Consider the following 20,718-nt stretch of genomic DNA (forward strand, 5'->3'; position numbering starts at 1 on the left):
AGATATGATGTTTTGACCACAAATTGAGAAAATTGTGCTAACAATTTATATATGCGAATTTCAAAATAATTTCCACAAGTCAACTTTAATCGCCTCTGTGAACGCAAGAACTTGATTTGAAAACTATCACACTACAAGTTGTCAAAAATATGTTTTGACAAAAAAATCACAAAATTTTGCCAAAATATTTACATATATCCAAAATTTTCATCATTTGGTCATGTGATGATAAGGTTATACCAACCTAAAAACCAAAATTTGAAACATATTGGATATGTGATTCCTTAAGAAAAGACTGTTGACAAAAATGAAAAAATTATCTAAAAACATGAATTTGTAAATTTTATGCACATTTGAACAAATACATGGTTCCTGCAAACATTTGTACCAAATATGATAGAAATAACGCTGTTAGTGATTGCAATTTTTGAAGTTTATGAAAAAAACATGATTACACAATTGTTTTCTTAATTGCAGGCCACATCTTTAAGAATTCGGTTCCAGATAATGATCCAAACATTCAACATACCAGGGCTGGTCACATTTGGTGAAATAATGCTTGAGTGATGAGCTCCACAAATTTGGTCTACAGACTGACAGATAGACACCCAGCCAGACAGACTGACACACACAGACGGAGAGAGTGATGGCAATGCCCCTGAAGTGTCTTCTGCACACAGGGGCCAAAGAAAAACCCCGATGGTAGGTCGGTCATGAATTGCGCCCTCTAGACATTTCTAATGTTGGTGGCGTAGAATAAAACTTCCAGTACAGATCTGAAATGATCATCCCCGTGTCAGATCATTGACACGTTTTGGTCTCCAGAAAGCTTCCTACTGAATCGATAACATGCAAAGTCTTGAGCTGGCTAAGTATTTGTTCTCTGGGATATACTCAGCCCAAAACCTTTTTTTCTTCAGAATGGCTAATATATGTCTTCAAATGAGTTCTTAATCTTGTCGGTGCAAAATTATGCCTTCAATTAGTCAGTATGCGTAATGCTGGAGGTTGGCCGTATGCGTAATCGATATTTTTAAGCAAAACATACGAGAAGCATTCCCATAGACTTGGTGACTGCATTGATACATGTAGCCTAAAAGCATTAAATTTGCGCCGAATGAGCTCCCTATATTTAAATTTACTCAGATATACGCAATTTTAATATGAACGTTTGATTTCTGTACTTTTGTTACCTTTCAATTCAATTTTTAAACTTCACCTCAATTCAATTTTTAAACTTCACTTTTTAGTACCACTTTTATCCCTTTTATGCATATATGGAGTGAACTGGTCAAAATCGAGTGGTATACCCATTGCTGAGGTGGTTTATTGCTTAGTAGTAGTATATCATGGTGTTAAATTGAATTTTTGGCGTGAAACGTCAGAGAGGGAATTTTTCTCTAGCTGAGAGCTCTTACCTGTTCCAACCGTGCAATATTGTGAATATAGCACGGTCATTTTCACGTCTCGGCCAATTAGATCGCAGTATTTGCGCCACCAATATACTGGTATAATGTAATGTAAGATATTAGTATGATTAATAAACCTTTTACAAATTCCATCAATGTTGAACTATACTTATATTGTACTCCACTCTCTTTAAACTACTATGGCTATTATTCATACATATTCAGTGATTTTGAAGCTCAACCCTGGATGCAATTCCGAAACGATTTTATTCGCAATATTAGTATTTCAGAACATTCATAATTATGATATTAATGTCATTTTTCTTGGATTGTTTATTCCCAATTCGCCTCTACTTTGGCAGGGGCAAACAGGAAATTATAAATCACACATGAGAATTTATGACATAACCATTTATGACTCATAGAGTATATATAGTTCCGGGATAAAAGGGATTCGGGCAGAAATTGACGTAACGTTTTTATGCGCTTGTCAACATTGGTGGCGCACAGCAATCTCAAGGATTGACATCAAAACCGAGGCCTTTATCATACCAACGCCTGCTCGGAGTGTTAACAAAATAGGTATACATACATGAACAGAAAGAAAGAACGTTAAGGATACAAATCATTGAAAATCACCAATTAGAATCACTGTCGAAAACGTATCTTCAGGCAAGTGGTTGTATGCCCTTCTTTGATAAATTTATACAAAAACTGTCAGGATCTAGGATCTAACTGGTACAATCGGAACGTATGCGTATTGTAAGAATATACCACTGGTTATTCAATGTATGGGAATGCGAGACTATGCTGAAAGTTAAAAATGGTCGCGTTACTATATTTACAGAAAGTCAAGAATGAAGTGTGCCTATATGTACTTTTTATCGGGAAAACAAAACAATCCCTGGCAAAACAAACAAACAAACAAACAAACTAAATCGGCTTGTAATTTGTACTAAATCGGCTTGTAGTTTGTATATTTGTATTTGAGATGCTACGGTAAAAACAGCATGTAGTCTTATGTACTTTATTATTCAACTGAAGCAATGGGCAGAACAGTGTACCCGCGAACGTCTTGTTTCTTTGAACATCCACAGTCTAGTCAGCATTATAAGTTTATCCAACATTGAACCACATGTGCAGAAATATGACTCGAAGCAAAAGTCGAGACATGTCATGGTCATTCATAAGATGTCACACAGTCAAAAGTTTAGAGAGAAAAAGCTACATATATTCGATTTATAATGTTTAGAAAGGAATTGCGTCTGGTGGTTTTGGGGTAAAATGCTGGCAAGAGATCACTCAGCTAAATTTATTGCGCATCCAAGTTTTTATAAGTCTATAGTTACCACTACCCGCACTACACTATTAATATCATATTTCTAAGAGCATTTATTCCTAGCCAGCTCGTCACCCAGTGAGCTTTAACATTTGCCAGCCCGTGACGGTCGCGTTGGCCCGAAAAAATGACGGTCTAATGGGTCACTTTATTTAACCTTAAGGTGGCCTCGGGGACAGATATTCAGACTCTCAAATTTTTACTATTCTTTTCTGATCTACCACTTGTGGTGTTTCATTTTAAAGCTCTTGGTGTAAGAAGTTCACCATCTTAATTTTTCGAAAATCGAAAATTTTATTCTTCCCTAAGGGAGTTAACACAGGGATGGCGGCCATTTTAATTTGAAATATCTGGAAATCGTTGGTAATTTGGCCCTCTAGTACCAAATTTTGCACGGTGACCCCTGATTTTTATTCTTAATTTGGTGAGAGAATGGTGGAAAGTTTCATGAGTAAGTTTGTGAAAATGTTTAAGTCACTTTGAGGCCCATACTACCTTAACAGAACTGTCCATATATGGTGAAATGAAAAAAAAGTATAACTTCCTTTGTTATTCACAGATGTGGCAACTAGCAAAGCGTTCACCTTTTATGAGTTTTAATACTTCCTTAATTGTAAACTTCCTTTCCGTGTAAACTATAGCAATGCAGACTTTAAGTTGTTGACATCGATCAATAAGTATATGAGAACGAAAAAACTACAGACAAAATCTGCGTTAAAAAAAAATTGTTTGGTTTTGTCATGTGGCGGCAGTATGAAATAAGTATACAGTGGTAGATCATTAGATGCTAAACTTCACATGTAAAGTTACCCTAGCACTCGGACCCTGGCATTGGCACATATTTATTTCACTTTAATCCCCCCGCCCCTCCTCCCGCAGTGAGCCCAAAACTCAAGTCCTACGGAAAATTGTATAGCAGGCTCCTGAACTAAAAATTGGCTCCAGGCCGCACTGAAGCTTGTTGCCAGGTAAAAGTGCGAGGGCGGTCGTACATAACATGTGTGATACAACGCATTTCCACACAATGCAAATACTGGTTAAAATTTAAAAAGTTGTATTTGACCTTTGCCCGGCTCTGTCATCACCTTTGATGAGCAAACTCTCAGCATTCGATTGTCCATCTTCGCGACCCGAAGTTTATCAGGGCAGTAACTGCTGGCTTGTGAAATTGGCTGAAGTTGGGTATTTTTACCAAGTCAATCAAGAGCAAACTACACAGCAGACGTCCCCCTCATCACCTAGGATCTTCAAATGAGAGTTGCCAGACAGGGCTTCAAAGTGCCGACACGTCCGAATTCACAACAGCCATCACTTGGCAAAGCTTGGCCAGCCTGTTAATCGTGTTCCCGAAACGTGAGTCGACTTGTCCGTGAGTGCCTCAGTCTCACCACGCCGAAGAACCGAATCAGGGTGTTTGTGTTTATGCGGCGATCTTGCTCGGAGCCAGTAAAACCTGTGTGAGTGTATAGTGCTGTAGATGAGAGTCACAAAACAGACGTTAGAGCCGTGGACAGTTGGAGTCGGTACCAAAGTCTGTATATCCGTAGAAACACGCTGGAATTTTGTTTGTTAAATTTTGGGGGGGAAGGTGCGATGTAGATTTATTGGTCGTGAAAATTTTTCTAACAAAGTTTCTTGGTGAATTATTCTGATTCATAACACGGAGCAGTGCGGCCGCCTACGAATGGATGCATCCCAAATGGACAGTCGGATTAATTTTTTCCGTTTCCCAGTTCGAGCTCTATGAAAGCTAGTTGTTTTGTACTCTCGTAATAATGGTCAGTCTTTTTCTCCGAGTGCTCGCAAGCCACTGTTTTCTTCTGACATTGATATTTTCGTCCGTCGTTGGAGCAACTTCTTCCGCTCCTAGCGTGGAAGTCAAGTCCGAGAACAACAACGATACAGCATTGGTCAAGTGCTTGGTGGACAGACCAGGTAAGTTTCCAAGTTATAGCCTTTTCATTTCCATCATAAATTTTCACAGAAGGTTCTACATGTGACATCATTATTCGTAATTTTCATAATTCTTACAGTTTTGTCAAAATGGGCTTACCTCAAAGCATAACTGTTCTACTGTGCCCAATTGTGGATTGTTTTTAAACTGTTACATTTTAGTGACAATGATATACGGAGTTTCATACAATAATGCTTTCAGAATTATCCTGATAAATTAGAATCTCTGAGATTCTTGTACCGTACCATTTCCTGACTTTTGCAAGCAAACCGGAGAACGATCTAGACACTTTATTACATTGAATAAAAAATATTAATACTGTGATCGAAGCAATTTTTTCTTTGAGTATTATTAACAGGGTGTCTTCTGGTGTTCAACTTCTGAGGAATGCTTTTAAGTTATGCTTTTTGTTGTTTTCATTTTACTTCTATTTTTTATAATTTTCTGCTAATTCTGTGGTCCTTTTGCTAATTTTAACAACCTTTTTGTGTGTGTTTTTGTGAGCCAGCTGTTGAAATAAAGGATAAATAAATAAAGAGATACATATTCCTTACCTTTTAAATCTCCTTTTCAACTTATTCACAATAATAATGACCAGTATGATATACTTGGATTCTAATCATGTAAATTAAACTCATATAAACTAAATGTCAAAGTGATAAATAAGATGTCAATCAGATAAAACTATTAAATCAAGTCATTTTCACAACTCCGCTAAACAGTCTGTGGTACATGTGGTAGTATACTGGGGACGTGGTATACTGGGGATGTGGTACACCGGGTGCATTATCCTGGGGGCATGAGGACATTAGGTATACTAGAGGCTGTACAGCAATCAATGCTGTGTAAGATCATGATCTGTTGTCCTTGCAATCAACCGATTTTAGAACATTTCAACTGCAGGTCTTTTTACATATATCTATGTTATTCTAAGGTATTTTAAACAAATTGAAAATTCCTCCCCCCCCCCATAAGTATGTCTTTTCCATCTCCCCTCCCTGCCAGGAAATCTTCCAGATTCCCTTCTCCCCATCATGGCCAGAATAAGCACCCCATTCCCTCTATACTGCACCAGCATCTCCTTGTCACATGCTGCCTTTTCGCTGCTCATTGGCACACCTGCCTGTCCAACCCTTGGGCTTTTTTCAAGTCGTATGCAGGACTACAGAGTGAAATTTCTCCACCCACTCATTACTCAACAGCTTATAAGGCCTGCCCATGCATCCACCAAAAAAAAATTTATGAACAGCTTTTTTTGCACAAACAGCTTAGTTGGCTGTATCTGAATTGCCGAGAGTTGATACATGTCGATCCTATCTGAAATGATATGACCTGACTATGATATATGTCTGTTCTTATGATATATGTATGCTCTTATATTTACACTGTTGACTTTTCAAGTATTTATTCAAATTTTCCATGGTGACTCAGGTATTTTAAGTGTTTATGATATTGTGATTGTGGACATACACAAATATCAATTGACTGAAACTCAAAGAATCGTTGAGCCCCTTATACTCGTAAGTAGAAATTAAGTCCACATTCTTTGAATAAAAGCTTAATAAAAAATAATTAACAAAGAATTAAGGAAGCCTAGACTTAGTTTATTCATCAGACATAGTCTACCTGCTTCTTGAAACGTTGTTATTATTATTCAAATGATTTAAAGAATTCGAAGTTTGGAGTTACATTTTTTGTTGTGCAATAGCATACAAATGAATATTTATAGTTTGATATATTTCACTCTTCAACAAATATGTAAAATTTAGACTTTTAATACGTGTAACAGTCATTTGTAAGTGAAACATGCTTTTTAAAGTCCTCACACTTAACAGACAATCTGTGGCGAATCTTGCATAATAGTGAGTATTGTTCTTTACCCCATGACCTTCAAGTTTAAAGAAGCCACGTAGTATTCATAGAGAGAGAATAGACTGATAACAATGTCCTAGTAGTGATAATGAGTAACTTATAAATCATTAGCCAATCAGATTTATGTATTTCAAATGTATGACCAATCACAGCCAAGCATTGTCATCTGTGTTATGTAACCAGGTGTCATTATTGTGGCACCACTGAAAACAGCAAACAGGAGAAAGGCACCTCTGTGGAAATAAAAAGACGAGTAAATTTAATCTAATTCTTCTTCCTATTTTCATTATATTTATAGAATTGTAAAATGTTTTATACTGCGTTTGTCCAAGAGCAGCTGTGGTTTGGAAAAAATACCTGCTATCTAGTATCTGCCAAATTTGTAATTGTACAATTGCAAACTCTATCAGTAGTTTTTAACATTCAATCAAATACCACAACATTTGCACCGTTACCAAATTGTTGTAAAAGTGCAGCAATCAGAAATCAAAATGACGTTTTATGAAAGGTTGGTAGTATCCATGGACTGGTCAATGCCCTCTTTTGCCATTTTCAATGTTTTTGATGTTCACCGGATATTATCCAGTTTTTGACCTGGAGAGTCTATGGTCCTTCATGTGGAGAGACCGTTAACTGTGTATGTACTATATAAAGCCACCATGTTTTAACTACCCCAGTGTGTGGATGCCTGATGGGGGCATTGTTTCATTTCTTGTTTTCCCCAGTAAAGTTTTTTGGCATTAAAATATTTGTGTTTATTTTTATCAGTACAAACGGATTAATGATGTTTGCCAGACAACCTGTCGTCTCAAGGTTTCATACCTGTATAAAAATAACTTTCTTACACAATAACACTGATTTCGTAGGACTTGAATCACAACAACAACTCGTGGATATACTTGTGTAACTTGTAAAGGGTTCAGGTGTGAGAAAAACAATTGTGATATGATATGATTGGTTAAACAATAACAATGTATTGTCAGAGCTGCAATACTCATACTCCTTGTCATGTTTCACAGCAGTCTCATAAAAACAAAAACGTAATCTAGAAATAGTGTAAATTGAATCCGCAGGCTTCTGCTTGGTAATGATCATAATATATTGACAAGGGATACTGATAGGCCAATGTGAGATAAATTTCCAAATGATACATGAGGGGCTTGGGAGACTGGTGCTGGATATCGGAAGTTAATAACAGATACATTGACTAGTGTAGGATCATGGTATATTTGGTGAGAGTACCAAAATAGTTGATGTTGACGTTGAAAATGGACTGCCTTTTCAAATGATTTTTACCTAGTGAGCCAAGAGTCAGCTTGTCAAAGTTACTCATTTAATTATTCTAGAAATCAGCTACATCACATGTTTTATTCAATTTTATGACAATTTGATCAAAACCAAATTGTTAGATACTCTCATTCTTAAGGAACAGACCATTAAATCTTTGGAGGGTGTCGTCAGGATTGACCATGCAATATCAATATGAATATTTTGTCCATAATCCAGAATGGGTCAGTTTTTACAAAGATTATGGCAGCATGTATGTACTATTTTCAGAATTGTACATCTTTCATTTTCCAGTCATATAAACATTTTTCTTCAAAATATCAGTAGAGCTGAAATTATTGTTGACAGTTTTCAGTCCACACATCTGTTTGCCAATATTGACTATCCTTCCTGAAGATCTGGTCCATATACCCAGGAGTAATTCATCAAAATCCATTTTCCTTGGATAGCAAATGTCTTGTCGCATTCAACGATTGAAACTATATGGGTAACTGAATGCATGTACATCTATTTGCACATGCAATACAACTTATGTGAGTCTTTTTTTATTATGCTTCCTGAAATCATCTTTGATCACTGGATAACTCTCCAGGAAAACCTTAGAGGTCAATTAGCTTTGACAGTAAACATCTATTTCAGACAATTAAGTGATGATGAGCTTTTATACATGTACCTGCCAAATTGGAGTTGTCCATATGGTAGATGACAGTTAGTTGATCACACAGTTAGTAAAAGCAACATGACTGTATCAAAAACAAGCAGGACTATAATATAAATAAATTGCACTGACTATACACTAAGTACATTCAGCAAGACCTTTCCATTGTATGATTGAAATTGACATTTAGTATGTTCCATTGCAGTGTTTGGCATCAATATGAATAAAGTGATTGCTGAAGTAATTACTCCAGACCTTTGAAGAATTGTCACAATATTTAATACTATAGTCATGCTAGTCACAGTGTATGCTACGCTCTCACTATAAAACCTGTGAATGTGTAGCGTAAACCACAAGTGAGGATAGGTCCTAGACTACGGGAATACTGAATGGTTTGATTTGATAAAGCAACGGTCAAATTTTAATTATGCAATTATATCTCTCTCTATTCATTTAGCTTCTCTGAAGTAATATGTATATGTATTCACATTTGTCATGTTTCTTACTGGCTTAAAGGGGCAATTTTTATCAGCTTTTTCTCTGAGCAAATTTAATTTACCAACTGTGCACAACTTTCAAAGGAAGACAAAGGACTAAAACCAGTCAATGTAAATCACTAATGCAAGAACGGCAGGGATTGAAGAATGCAGTTTCTATAATTTGGATGGCACATGTCATATTATAAAAAAACAAGAAGTCAAACTAATTAATTATCGTAGCAGTAATAAAATTCAGAGCAATTGCCAAGCAAAAATCTGATTCAGTTCCTATTTTAATTCAAGCTTAAAACACCTGATCATTGACAAATCTCTGCTTTTTGACCTTTCACCTGTTTTGCAAATTTAACAGTGTCTCAAGTTTTTATGTAACTATAACCAGCATTGGGTATGTGTGTACATGTATCTATAGGTAGTTCCATGGATAATAATCTTACCCGCCAAAACTAAACTAGGAGCCTAACATTTTCAGCAAACGTTTCTGAAGCACTCACTTTTAACATGAAAAGATGAACAAATCAAGGGATTGTTTGAAAATTAACTCGACACAGGACATTGAAGCAGAAGGCACTGTGTGAACTCTGTACTTATTAACCTTTGCATTAATGACACTGACAAAACACAAGTCATCTATCGCCTAATTAGACTTTGTTTATCAGTTTAACAAGCAATGTTTAAGTACCTATATAAGGCGATATCTCATCAAGACCTAGCAGGCTCTGATCATAATCTCTCACATCGCATCTTTCATCTTAGATGTGTCATACAAAACCATTTTGGAAAACAATTTTCTGTTTGATATAATGTATTTGCTTGTTTTTAATTAAAGGATTTGTTAAAGGGATGGGATAAATGTAATTTCAATGTCTATTTATTTACATCTTAAACATTACATGAATTTCTCATTTATGATGTGACTGGTTTCATTACAACTAATGGTTGTCAATTAGCCATGACAATATATCAGTATGGTTTATCAAAATATCATTGTTTACGTCAATTAATTTGAATAGGTGTATTTTTGAAGTGACAGATTGACGTTTCAAACCCCACTGTCAGAGAAATTTACTGCTAGTATTTGCATAAGAGATCAAATCATGCATTTTCTGATTTACAAAAATTCATAAATCTGTCATTCTCTGTACACTTTAAGCTATCCTTAAACCAACAGAGCTCTCCAGTTTTGAAGTGTTGATAATCTGTTATGAAGTAAAACTATGATATGACAAAGAATATCACAAGTATTTATTGTTGAATTCTTTAAAGTACAGCTCTGTGCAAACTTCTCAATAGGACTTCACTCAGATGAAAAAAACATCAAACTTGAAATATGTATCAAGGCAGAGTGGACGTTTGGAACTATTTTCTGTCAGTCATATACAATATTTTTCTGGTCTGTTTCTTGTGTAGACTCATTTGGAAGAATGTGGAGTGAAGGTAATTATTGCTTTAATCCAAAACTTGACATGATATCCCATGATTTTTTTATTCTTAATTATGAAAGAGAATGGTTTAAAGTTTTCTGGAGGAAAGTTTTGTCTATTAGGTATGAAACCTTCAGTTTCAAGGCATTTATTAAAATACACTTAGAATAAAATATAACAGAATTTTTTTTGCCCAAATCAACTTAGCAAGATATCATCATATGGAAACTCCTATCAACCCTTGAGAAATTCTGTTTTTTGTGATAATGGCAACATTTGATTTCTGTGTATTTGAAAATAACATTTTACTTATGTTTCATCATGTCCTGTAGTTTTTAAGCACGTCTATTAAAAGAAGTTAGAGAACTGTAAAGAGAAAAATGAACATTAAAGCATGACTGTGTGACTGTGAAGGAAAGAAGTAGAATCTGAAGAAAAATATTGTTTAAGTTAAGAATAAAGATAATAAAACAACAAAGGCACAAGGATGTATCTTTAACGGGCCAGAGACTCTAACTTCTGATTGCAGTCATTTGCAAGTTCTTGTTCTACTCCCAACGCATGTTGTAACATTGACTATTTAGCTTGTCAACATAGCATCTATATGTGTAAAATGCGATGTTATTTTTTATATTTGAATTCTAGTCTGGACCAGAATCCACTCCTCAGTAAAACAAAATTGTCTGTACATGTACAGGCCGAGTTGACAAACAGAACATGCTTTGGGGAGTAGAATAAAAAATTATGGTTGAAATTAAAAACAAACAAAATGAAAAAATCAAAAATTACAGCTACTAGTTCTTTAAAGTAGTGTTAATATTTTATTGTTATATAAATTTCTGGAGACAGTTAAAAAGAGTTTCCAAAGCTATTTGTCTGGTGGAAGTTTGCTTTAGTGAGAACAAAATAGCCCAGCTTCTAACATATATCTCTGTTCAACATCATTTGCTTGAGGTATGTATATATGTTCAGCATCGTTATATGAGGATGTGGTCTTGTTAGATCTAAAGAATTTGAATTTAGGACGCAAAATCTCATCTTGCAGGTTTGTTTTGATCTATTTTATCTGAAAGCTCTTTTCAGCTTAACCAGAAGGATATCATATTCAAAATTGTGTCCAAATTAAAATTTTTGTTTTCAAAAACCAGTCAATCACATATAGCATTCATATTGACCGTAGAAACCGGCAAGTTTGCTCGCCTTAATACACCAGTCTATAGGTACAATATTTTTTTTAAGTTCATTCACATCAAATATATCCATCCATAATACAAGATATATCCTGTATGCATCAAACACTAGATGAGGATCTCCAGACATAATAAAATTGACATGACATAATATATATATTAGCCCAAACATGGGATTATGTGCCCAATGGTAGGTGACAATTTGCCAAGGGCAAATGGTCTCCTGCCCCGAGGGTATATAGTCCTTGTTTGGGCTATATGGTCTCCTGCCCCGAGGGTATATAGTCCCTTGTTTGGGCTATAATGTTTTTATTACATGCCTATCTTTCTCAGTTTGCACCAAAAATATTTACGTTTATTGGCAAATTATAGTCCAATGCTTTATTTTCATTTTAGACGAAAAAACAGTTAAAAATAGAACGATTTTCATCATTGAATGGTACATGATATATTTAAACTACTGTTATGTGGTTTATCAATATTTTTATGCAAAATTTTCAAAAAACCGGGTTTTCTGTGCAAAACATGAAATTTCAAGACTTTAATTCCAAAAGTTTTCAAGTTGAAAATAGTTCCTGTTCAACTTTCAGTCCAGCGATGACTATGTGGCCCGCTACGTCATCGGCGAGTTACCATTGAATCCTATGGAAGCACGCGACTTTCGATATGCGAGACATGACATAATATTTATTACAAAATGTAAGATCACTTAAAGTGTATCATAGGCATACATTTACACATCACCTAATTTTTGGTATGGTGATTTGAAATCAATATCCTCTCTGGGATCCTGGATCAGACCAAGTGTTTGCAAACATGTTTTCATGCTCACACTGATCTTAGTTATAAATAACACTTTGAAGGACGTACAGAGTACACCGTGGTTGAGGATGTCATGGGAATTACATACACTCATGACAATTCCATCAAGTGTTGACCATGGCAGAATTCAGTGTCTGTTTACATTTTACAAGGTCATGAAAACTTAAAAACAAGGAGAGTTATAAATGGTGATTGACCAAAATCACGGTTTTTGATGTCTGAAATATTCAGAAATATGATGAAAATCTCTTTATGGTTGCACCTACACAATTATATACAAAGTGTACTTGTAGTGTACATGTGTTTTAATAAGTTTAATGAGTCTTTGTGGTGGCTGTGGTGGGACAGAAATGTCAGACGTACCAAGGAGAATAGCAGCACAGAGTTGACAACTGTCTTTATCAAGATATCTTCCATTCTCATTGTTGTATGAGATAAGTGTCAGCAATATATACCACAGGTGATCTGTTCCCTTGTTTGGTTAATTGGAGTTCCACATCTATCTGAAATACCACAACTGTCTCATTAAGCAGTGTTGATGAGAGCCTATTTTAGGAAGATCGATTTAGTCTTTGGACCAACCAAGTACATAGTTCGACAGCTTAGGGCTCTTTGATTTAGCAATTTTAGAAATTTTTGTAACATATATGAAATTTAATAATATAAATTAATGATAATGATACTCTTGCAGTATAAAGCACAGATTTTATTATTTTTTTTTACTAAATTCTCTAAACATATGTAAAGATACTCCATATTGTGTAATAGGGATTAGACCTTACAAGTATGTAAATAGTTATTTACTCTTTTGAAATATCAGAGAAAATTTTGAAACTTTTGAAAAACATGATCCACTGATCACATTAAGATGTTTTTACTACTCAATGTGTACAAGCGACCTTGCCAGTTGATGAGAGTGTACATTGATCAACAACATTCACGCATATTGCACATGCTTGTTAAATTCTGACAGCAGGTTCTATAATCAGCTGATTCAAGAATGTGTACTAGCTGTTTGTCCTGTCAGGACATAATAGAATGGTGGGATTTATAATCTTTTCATCGTAAAATTTCAGTTTTCAACAATAAAATTGGATATTAAACGCACAGGCAAGTTAAATATAGGGCATATCGGCACGATTCTTACAGTAGAATAAGAAACATATTTACAGATAAAGCAAAAGACAAAGGAAACATCAACAGTCACAGATAATTGAGCTTGTCAAAAAAAGTGAAGTGTGTATGTGCAAGGTCAACTTTGTAAGCAAATGACCTGATACCCCTCTGGCTCATGGGAAGGGTCGGGTATTAGGTGATGCTAGTCTGCAGGTGTGTTTACCATCAGCACATCTTCCAGGAACTTATCGGTCAACTTCCATTGTTGAATTTTTTATTTATTAGCAAATTCCAACCTCATATGACATCCTGTTTTCACTGAAATCCATCTCAATAAATTGTGAATCATATTTTTATGAGTCACTTATTTACTTGACGTTCGAATAACATTAAAAACACAAAACATTTACAAACCAAGATATTACCCATATTACAAATATGGCAATCAATCATCAAAGTTACAGCATAGAGCAAAAATTACGTCTGTAATTATCAAAAGATCTCACCTGTCGTCTCTTTTCACAAACTTGAACAAAACAACTCTATTCCTCTGAGCTACCATGAGCCACATGTACAGAAAGACATGTTGTAGTATATGATAACCTTCGATAGACCCTGAAAAGACCAAAATGGCATCTTGTGATCCAGACAGTTTTATCTGTGAAAATAAACTTCCTGTGTCTGCAGAATAGGAGATAGGTTGATGAACCATGATAATACTACGCAGGCTTCCTTTGTACAGCATAATTTCAAAGGAGACGTTTTTCTTCAAAGACAAAACCCACAAAATGAAACTACAGTCACTCTCTACCTATGGAGTAACTGTGGTGAAACATGCTACTTATGGATCTCTATAATCAGGACATACTTTGAACCGACAAAAATCTCAACTTTGAAAGAAGTTTTTTGTCTCTGTAAAGCTTAAGTGCACCTGTCCATCATGACACTTTTGCTCTTTCAAAGGGTGTTGTTTATAGACAGTTTTCATTGTATATGAGTTGTTAATAAAAAAACAAAACTGACAACTCATGATCTCTTGTTTGTGAAGTATAAGGCCACCTAAAGAAAATTCTTTGATTACTGTCCTTGGATTTTTTGAAAGGCTACTAGCCAGCCAGGGAAAAAAACAAACACAGGCAAAAAACACAAGTGTATTGACATAAGGTCAGTTTTAATGTGGTTTCTTCTAAGAAAATAATAATTTTATCTGCAATAATGTTAAAATTGTGTTTGAATGTGTTTGTTTTCTTTATTTTTCTCTGAAAACCTATCAGCACACGGACGGCAAACAAAGAATTTTATTTAACACGCTTAATGAAGTTTTCTTCTGTTAACAATGACATATTTTACAGAATTTACCAGTCTTGTACTGGTCTTTCAGAAATAATTGCTTCAAAATTTCCACAGAACATGCACGCAGGATAAATATGAAGTTTGTTTATGTAACTGCGTTTCCCTGGATTGATAACTGTTTGGACTAATGTCCATGATAATAATATACTTAATATATTTACATGCTTGTTTGGGTTTTTTCAGGGATGAGGGGGACTGGGAGCCTCACTTTCAGGTAGTTGTTCAGTGAGAAAAATTGGAAAAGTCAGGTCTGTGTCAAAATAATTAAGTCCAGACAACATTATATAACAAAATAAAGTCTATAAATTTCATTGCAAAATTGAGTTTAATTTGAAAATTGCAGTTTAATTTCACCCAGTAACTTTGTAAATACAGCAAAAAGGAGACTCAAGAGTTGCTGTGTTAATTTTACAGTTGCCATGTGAACACAGAGTATGCAAATAATGTCATGAATTAATTAATGATTGAAATAGAATATACTCTTTCAATGATGGTCTTGATCAATATTGCTGTTTGAAGAAGTCTTTCTGAATTAATGAGAGAAAAACAAATGCATTTTCCATTGTAGTAATTATGTTCATTAATTGGCCTAATGATCTATCATAGCTGTTTTCAGCATATGTAGTACTCTCACAGATTCCATGATGCTTTTAGTGTCAGGATGAGTTAACTTCCATGTCACCATGCATGGCAGAAAAGTTTGGACATCACAGAAGCTTTTGTAATGAAATGTCAATTTGCAGTGCCCTTCATACAGTTAGGTATAGCAGCTTTTCCTTACATTGTGGCAATGTTTATTTGTCATAGGAAAGCAAGTCTAAAAAGGAAAATCTAATTTTGACTTTTGCAGTTGTGTGACTTTATATGCAGAGTTATCTTTATATCACAAAAACATCGAAAAACAGCAACTTGGTCGCTTTATGCAAATGAACCAAGAAATGAAGGTGATTTTTTGTGGAAAATGTGTTTTTGTTCTCCAACAGAGCCTGCCGAGAGACTATGGTATGAAGATGGTGAAATACTTCCGATAATCCTAGAGACCAGCAACAAGTCATCTCATCTCATTGTAACTTACACACTGGCCATTCTGTTCAAGGAAGTGCTGGGCTTACGAGATGTGGAGATTTCCCATCTACCTGGTCCAATGGACATCAACTCAATCATGCAGAGGATGTCAGGATGTCACCATGCAAAACCATGGTGAGTTCAATGCCCTATCATTGTTTTCAGAAATCCAGCTTTTCTGTCACTTAGCGGCACGCCCTTTGGGACTGTCAGTGAAGGCCCTATTCATGAATTCATACCTCAAAATTGAATGTCATAAACCATTGCTCAAACTGTCAGTAAGGAAACATATAAGCATTCTGTTTTGAAATCAAGAATAAAAATCACCATGGAGAAAGGTACCAGGCTGCCTTAACTTTATGGGGTAAATAAAATTATGGAATTTCACAAAATTAAGCCAGTGAAAACCTTATTTAATCCATAAGCTTTAGATGAGCAACCAGAAGTGGTAGATCACTGAAAATATACTGTTAAAGGTTGGGTCAAAATATGTGTCCCTGAAGTAGATTCTACCTTAAGTTTATTTTATGCTGACATACAAGGAAGTTACTCAGACCTGAGGATGTTTAGATTAGAAAAGCATTGCAAATATTAGGCTGTATCTACTTGGTTGCAAAGTAAAATGCTATGAAAACGACAAAGCATTACATCAATGAGTTAAACAACCATTTGAAGAAGAGTATGAGAGTTCCTACAAAGATTTTTAAAACATTTTCTCATAGTTCTTTGGGAAGATACACTTACACAGCTTTTGCATGTCATCCTTTGATGAAAATTCTACTCTGAACTGTTTGAAAAATAGACATTATCAAAAACAAAATAAACCATCATCATCATCATGAAGTGAAGAATTTATTGATAAGTTAATTTGATACATCTTTTATGATAATTGTAATAGTTGTCATCTAAAATACAAAATTGAATATTACTGATGCCATTGTTACTTGTTTTGGGGAGAGATTAACATTGTGCCAGATGGTTGCAAGCTTAAACCGGAATCTGTGTAATTCCGTCAGTAAAAAATGAAATTTGTGTAAAATTTGTTCTGTATTCTCCTGTAATTTCCTAAATTTACTTACCAGTAACAAAGTCTCTGAATATGTTACATGACAGAGTTTGAGAATGGGGCCCTTCCAAAGAAAAAACAAAAGTAATTTTCTATACAGTGTATGAGGGCGCTGTAATACTTGATTCCATCTCTTAATAACACAGGCAATGTACAGACAACAACGTTGCTAAAGTTCCTGAGACCATGATAACATTGGAAGCATGGGTTGATATCGATCAAAAAGATACAGCAGATGATTGGATGAATACAGGTCTCATATCAGATGCTGGACAGCTAGGAACGGCTGGAAGGTAGCATTGTAATGAAGTTCTGAATGTCATTTGTCACAGTCTGATTGAAATGTGAATTACTTTCAAAACCATGTGAAAACAGTGCATTACATGTACTCACTTCCATCACTGCTCATTAAACTTAGATTGACTACCATATGTATCATTAATGGTCAAATGAATATGTGTCAAAAGACTGTCAGAATTTGCCACTTACTGACTTCAATTATAAAAAAAACATTTTTATCATCTTTAACCATATCACTTTTACTTTTAATTATAACTATATCTTTAACCCTTTCACCACCATGGTTTATCCCAAATCCATTGTTTTCTATGGTAAAGTTGGACCTGTATACAGGGAACTGGGGGTGAAAGGGTTAAATTTCTAAATTCTAAATACAATATAAAACAGTCAACAAATAAGCAATAGACGTCACGATAATTACTGGAATTATGATCATAAATGACCTTTGACCCATTAGAATAACTTCAGTCTCTATCATCCAACAAGGTATGGATGGTATGAACCCAACTTTGTGGTAGATTATCTCTGGGAGGAGTTTGAGAGAGTTGGTGATCACTGGAGAATCCTAACCCAGCCATCGGCCAATCAACTTTTCTGGATTGAAGCAGACATTTTGGATGAATTGACACTGAGAGAGGGCAGTGAGAACGAGAGATACTGCGAAGATGTTGATTGTACAGATGGCGTTTATCGACCAATCAGCTGTCCTAGAAATGAATCCAGATGTGCTGTACTACTGGCTGAATATCCAGGTAATCTTTCTATTGGTCCAATTAACTTACCGGTACTGACAGCATTTACTTATGAAGTTGTCTACGATCTGTCTTTTTAATACAATTTACAGAAAAATGTTTTGTAAAGGCTGTTAAGGTTGGCATAATTCTGATAACTTATATCAGACAATCTTTGCTGGTGGATGACATTTTTAAACTTCAAATCATTTAATAATTCAGTATATAAGAATTAAAATTGAGTAAATCATTAGATGGGATGATAATATCATTTTCCATAAAAGATCGTGAGATCCGTACACCGATAATAAAACTGTGAGGTACACACTATGAACTGTTGACAAATGAGAAAGAAGTTTTCAAATGCCATTTAAATATACATATTCATTTTACCCATACAAGCCAAATTGTCAGTGTTAACCAAATTTAATACGGTCCTTAAATGACTTAATGAGATAACAACACATAATTGCTTAGTTCCTTATGGCAGAGGCAATCATTCCTAATGCTTGCCAAAGTGTGAAATAAATAAAAAATAATTTATGGTATCATGCAATCAAATATTTGTGGAAAATGTCATAAGAGTTGACATGTATAGATTGTGTCATACAAGAGAAATGTTCTTGATTCAATCCCAAGTTTTTTTTTTCTTTTGCAGACATGAATAAGGATATCTTAATAGGACAAATTGAATCATTGGAACTGAATGTAACCATCGCTTGGATTGGTCCTAAATTGGAAAGTTATGTCCAGAATTGCCATGACAGACACCAGCCAGTGCTCTTTCTAAACTGGGTTTCAAATGGAATCATTTCAACCGGAAACTATTCCAGAATAACTTTTCCCAACTGCATTGGGACTACTGAAGGTAGAGATTGTGACTTTAAGCTGAATGTTCTGGAAAAATACACCTGGCATCGAGTGGAATGGGGTTTGCCTAATGCCTACAGCACTCTGAAGGACATGGAATTCTCCCAGAATGCAATGGATGAAATCTTGAGAAATCAGTATGTGAATAAACTGACAGAACAAGAGGCAGCTTGTCAGTGGGTGCAAGAAAATCAAGAAGTGTGGATAGAGTGGATTCCAGGTAAAGTTTTTTCATGTGTTTGTAAAATTGTAATGTCAACTTGCCTGCTTATTTAGTAATATTTTCAGCTTTCTTAAAATTTATGCAGCCGTTCTGATGCAATTTAAAACTATATAAACAGACCTGAGGACATTCTCATTTCAATGTGTGTAGTGGAACTGTGCATAGGGAAATGGGGTGAAGACTTAATCATGAAATATTTTTAATATTTCATATGGTTTGTGTAAATTTTCCTGTAGAGATTCCTGCGTTACAGTTGTGTGTATGTTTGGGAGTTTGCAAATCCCTTCAGTGTTAAACACCTTGGTTTTGGACTGACTGAACCAGTACATAAATCTCTATGTAATGATAGAACCACTAGACTATAGTGATGTGGGTTGACTGAATTACTAAAAGATAGTGATCTCCTAGACTAGAAAATACTGAATATAATTTGCACTTCTTTCAAGTCAACTAGGTGACAAGGCCCCAGATCAGTGGCAATTAATTAATTAATCAGTTAATTAATCAATCAATCAAAAAGTTAGTTCTTGTTTCATTTTTTAACAAATTTAATATGTGCACATATGTTTATCAAGTGCTTAAAGTTTAAAATAATATTAAAGCTAATTATATCTAAACCTTAGTCTTTACATGTCATTTTGCTGTTTGGATGTTATGTTATCAGATACATGATTACACAAAACGTGACATGACAACTCTGAACTGACTGATCAAAATGTAATGTAATGTAATGTACCTAAGATTCACTCATTTCATTGTTCATCCCTGTAGGTGTTGTTGTCAATCAGACCATAATTATTGGTGGAATGTTTTCCAACACTGGCAGTGTATGGCCGGAACCCGGAATAGAGCCAGCAGCATGGATGGCCATTGAAGCTATAAATGCAGATCCAGATGTATTGACAATTTACAACTTGGACATGACATCATACGATACGCAGTGTTCAGATCATCAAGCCATGCTGGCTTATCTTCAATATCTCACTGATTTAGAATCTGTTAAAATTGGTAGGTATATTTTTGCACACTAGGAATTCTATGCATGTGTTTCTTTGCATGTTAACAGTAGTTATATCATTCCAGTAAACAACTGGTTGTATCCTTTTGTGTAAGTTGAAGCTTCAACTTTGGTCTTAAAAGCTGATCAGATACTTGAAGTTAAGTGAGCATGTTTGTTTGTTACAAAGTTGGAATTTTATTTTGAATTTTTTGACACTTTTTTCACATGTCATTATGGGGTTACATGTTTGTACATGTAAGTGGAATTCCCTTCTCATGTTACAACTTTTCTCTGTTACTTAGCGTAGCGTTAAGGTAGTAGGGCCTAAAAATGAAACACTTAAACTTTTGCTCAAAGTTCCCTCAAGCAAATGTTGAGCCATTCTCCTTCAAAATCAAGAATACAAAGGGTGGTTCACAGGGTGCAAAGTTTGGTACTAGAGAACAAATTACCCAATGTTTACTGATATTTGTAACTCAAAATGGCCGCTATCCCCGTGTCATCTCTACAGGGGAAAACCAAATTCCCGATTTTCTCAAAAC

General features: G+C 35.0%; 1 protein-coding gene across 1 annotated transcript in view; it reads left to right on the top strand.

Moving 5' to 3' along the window:
* Window positions 1–3,815: 3,815 nt before the first annotated feature.
* Window positions 3,816–20,718, top strand: part of LOC139148261 (uncharacterized) — a 31,139-nt gene continuing 14,236 nt past the window's right edge. The window contains exons 1-6 of the mRNA XM_070719608.1: window positions 3,816–4,683; window positions 15,905–16,121; window positions 17,199–17,345; window positions 17,839–18,104; window positions 18,742–19,173; window positions 19,948–20,184. Coding sequence (XP_070575709.1) covers window positions 4,524–4,683; window positions 15,905–16,121; window positions 17,199–17,345; window positions 17,839–18,104; window positions 18,742–19,173; window positions 19,948–20,184 — 1,459 coding nt within the window. The 5' untranslated portion in view covers window positions 3,816–4,523. The remainder of the gene's footprint in view (window positions 4,684–15,904; window positions 16,122–17,198; window positions 17,346–17,838; window positions 18,105–18,741; window positions 19,174–19,947; window positions 20,185–20,718) is intronic.

This window comes from Ptychodera flava, chromosome 13 (genome assembly GCF_041260155.1).
Source record: "Ptychodera flava strain L36383 chromosome 13, AS_Pfla_20210202, whole genome shotgun sequence".
NCBI lineage: Eukaryota > Metazoa > Hemichordata > Enteropneusta > Ptychoderidae > Ptychodera > Ptychodera flava.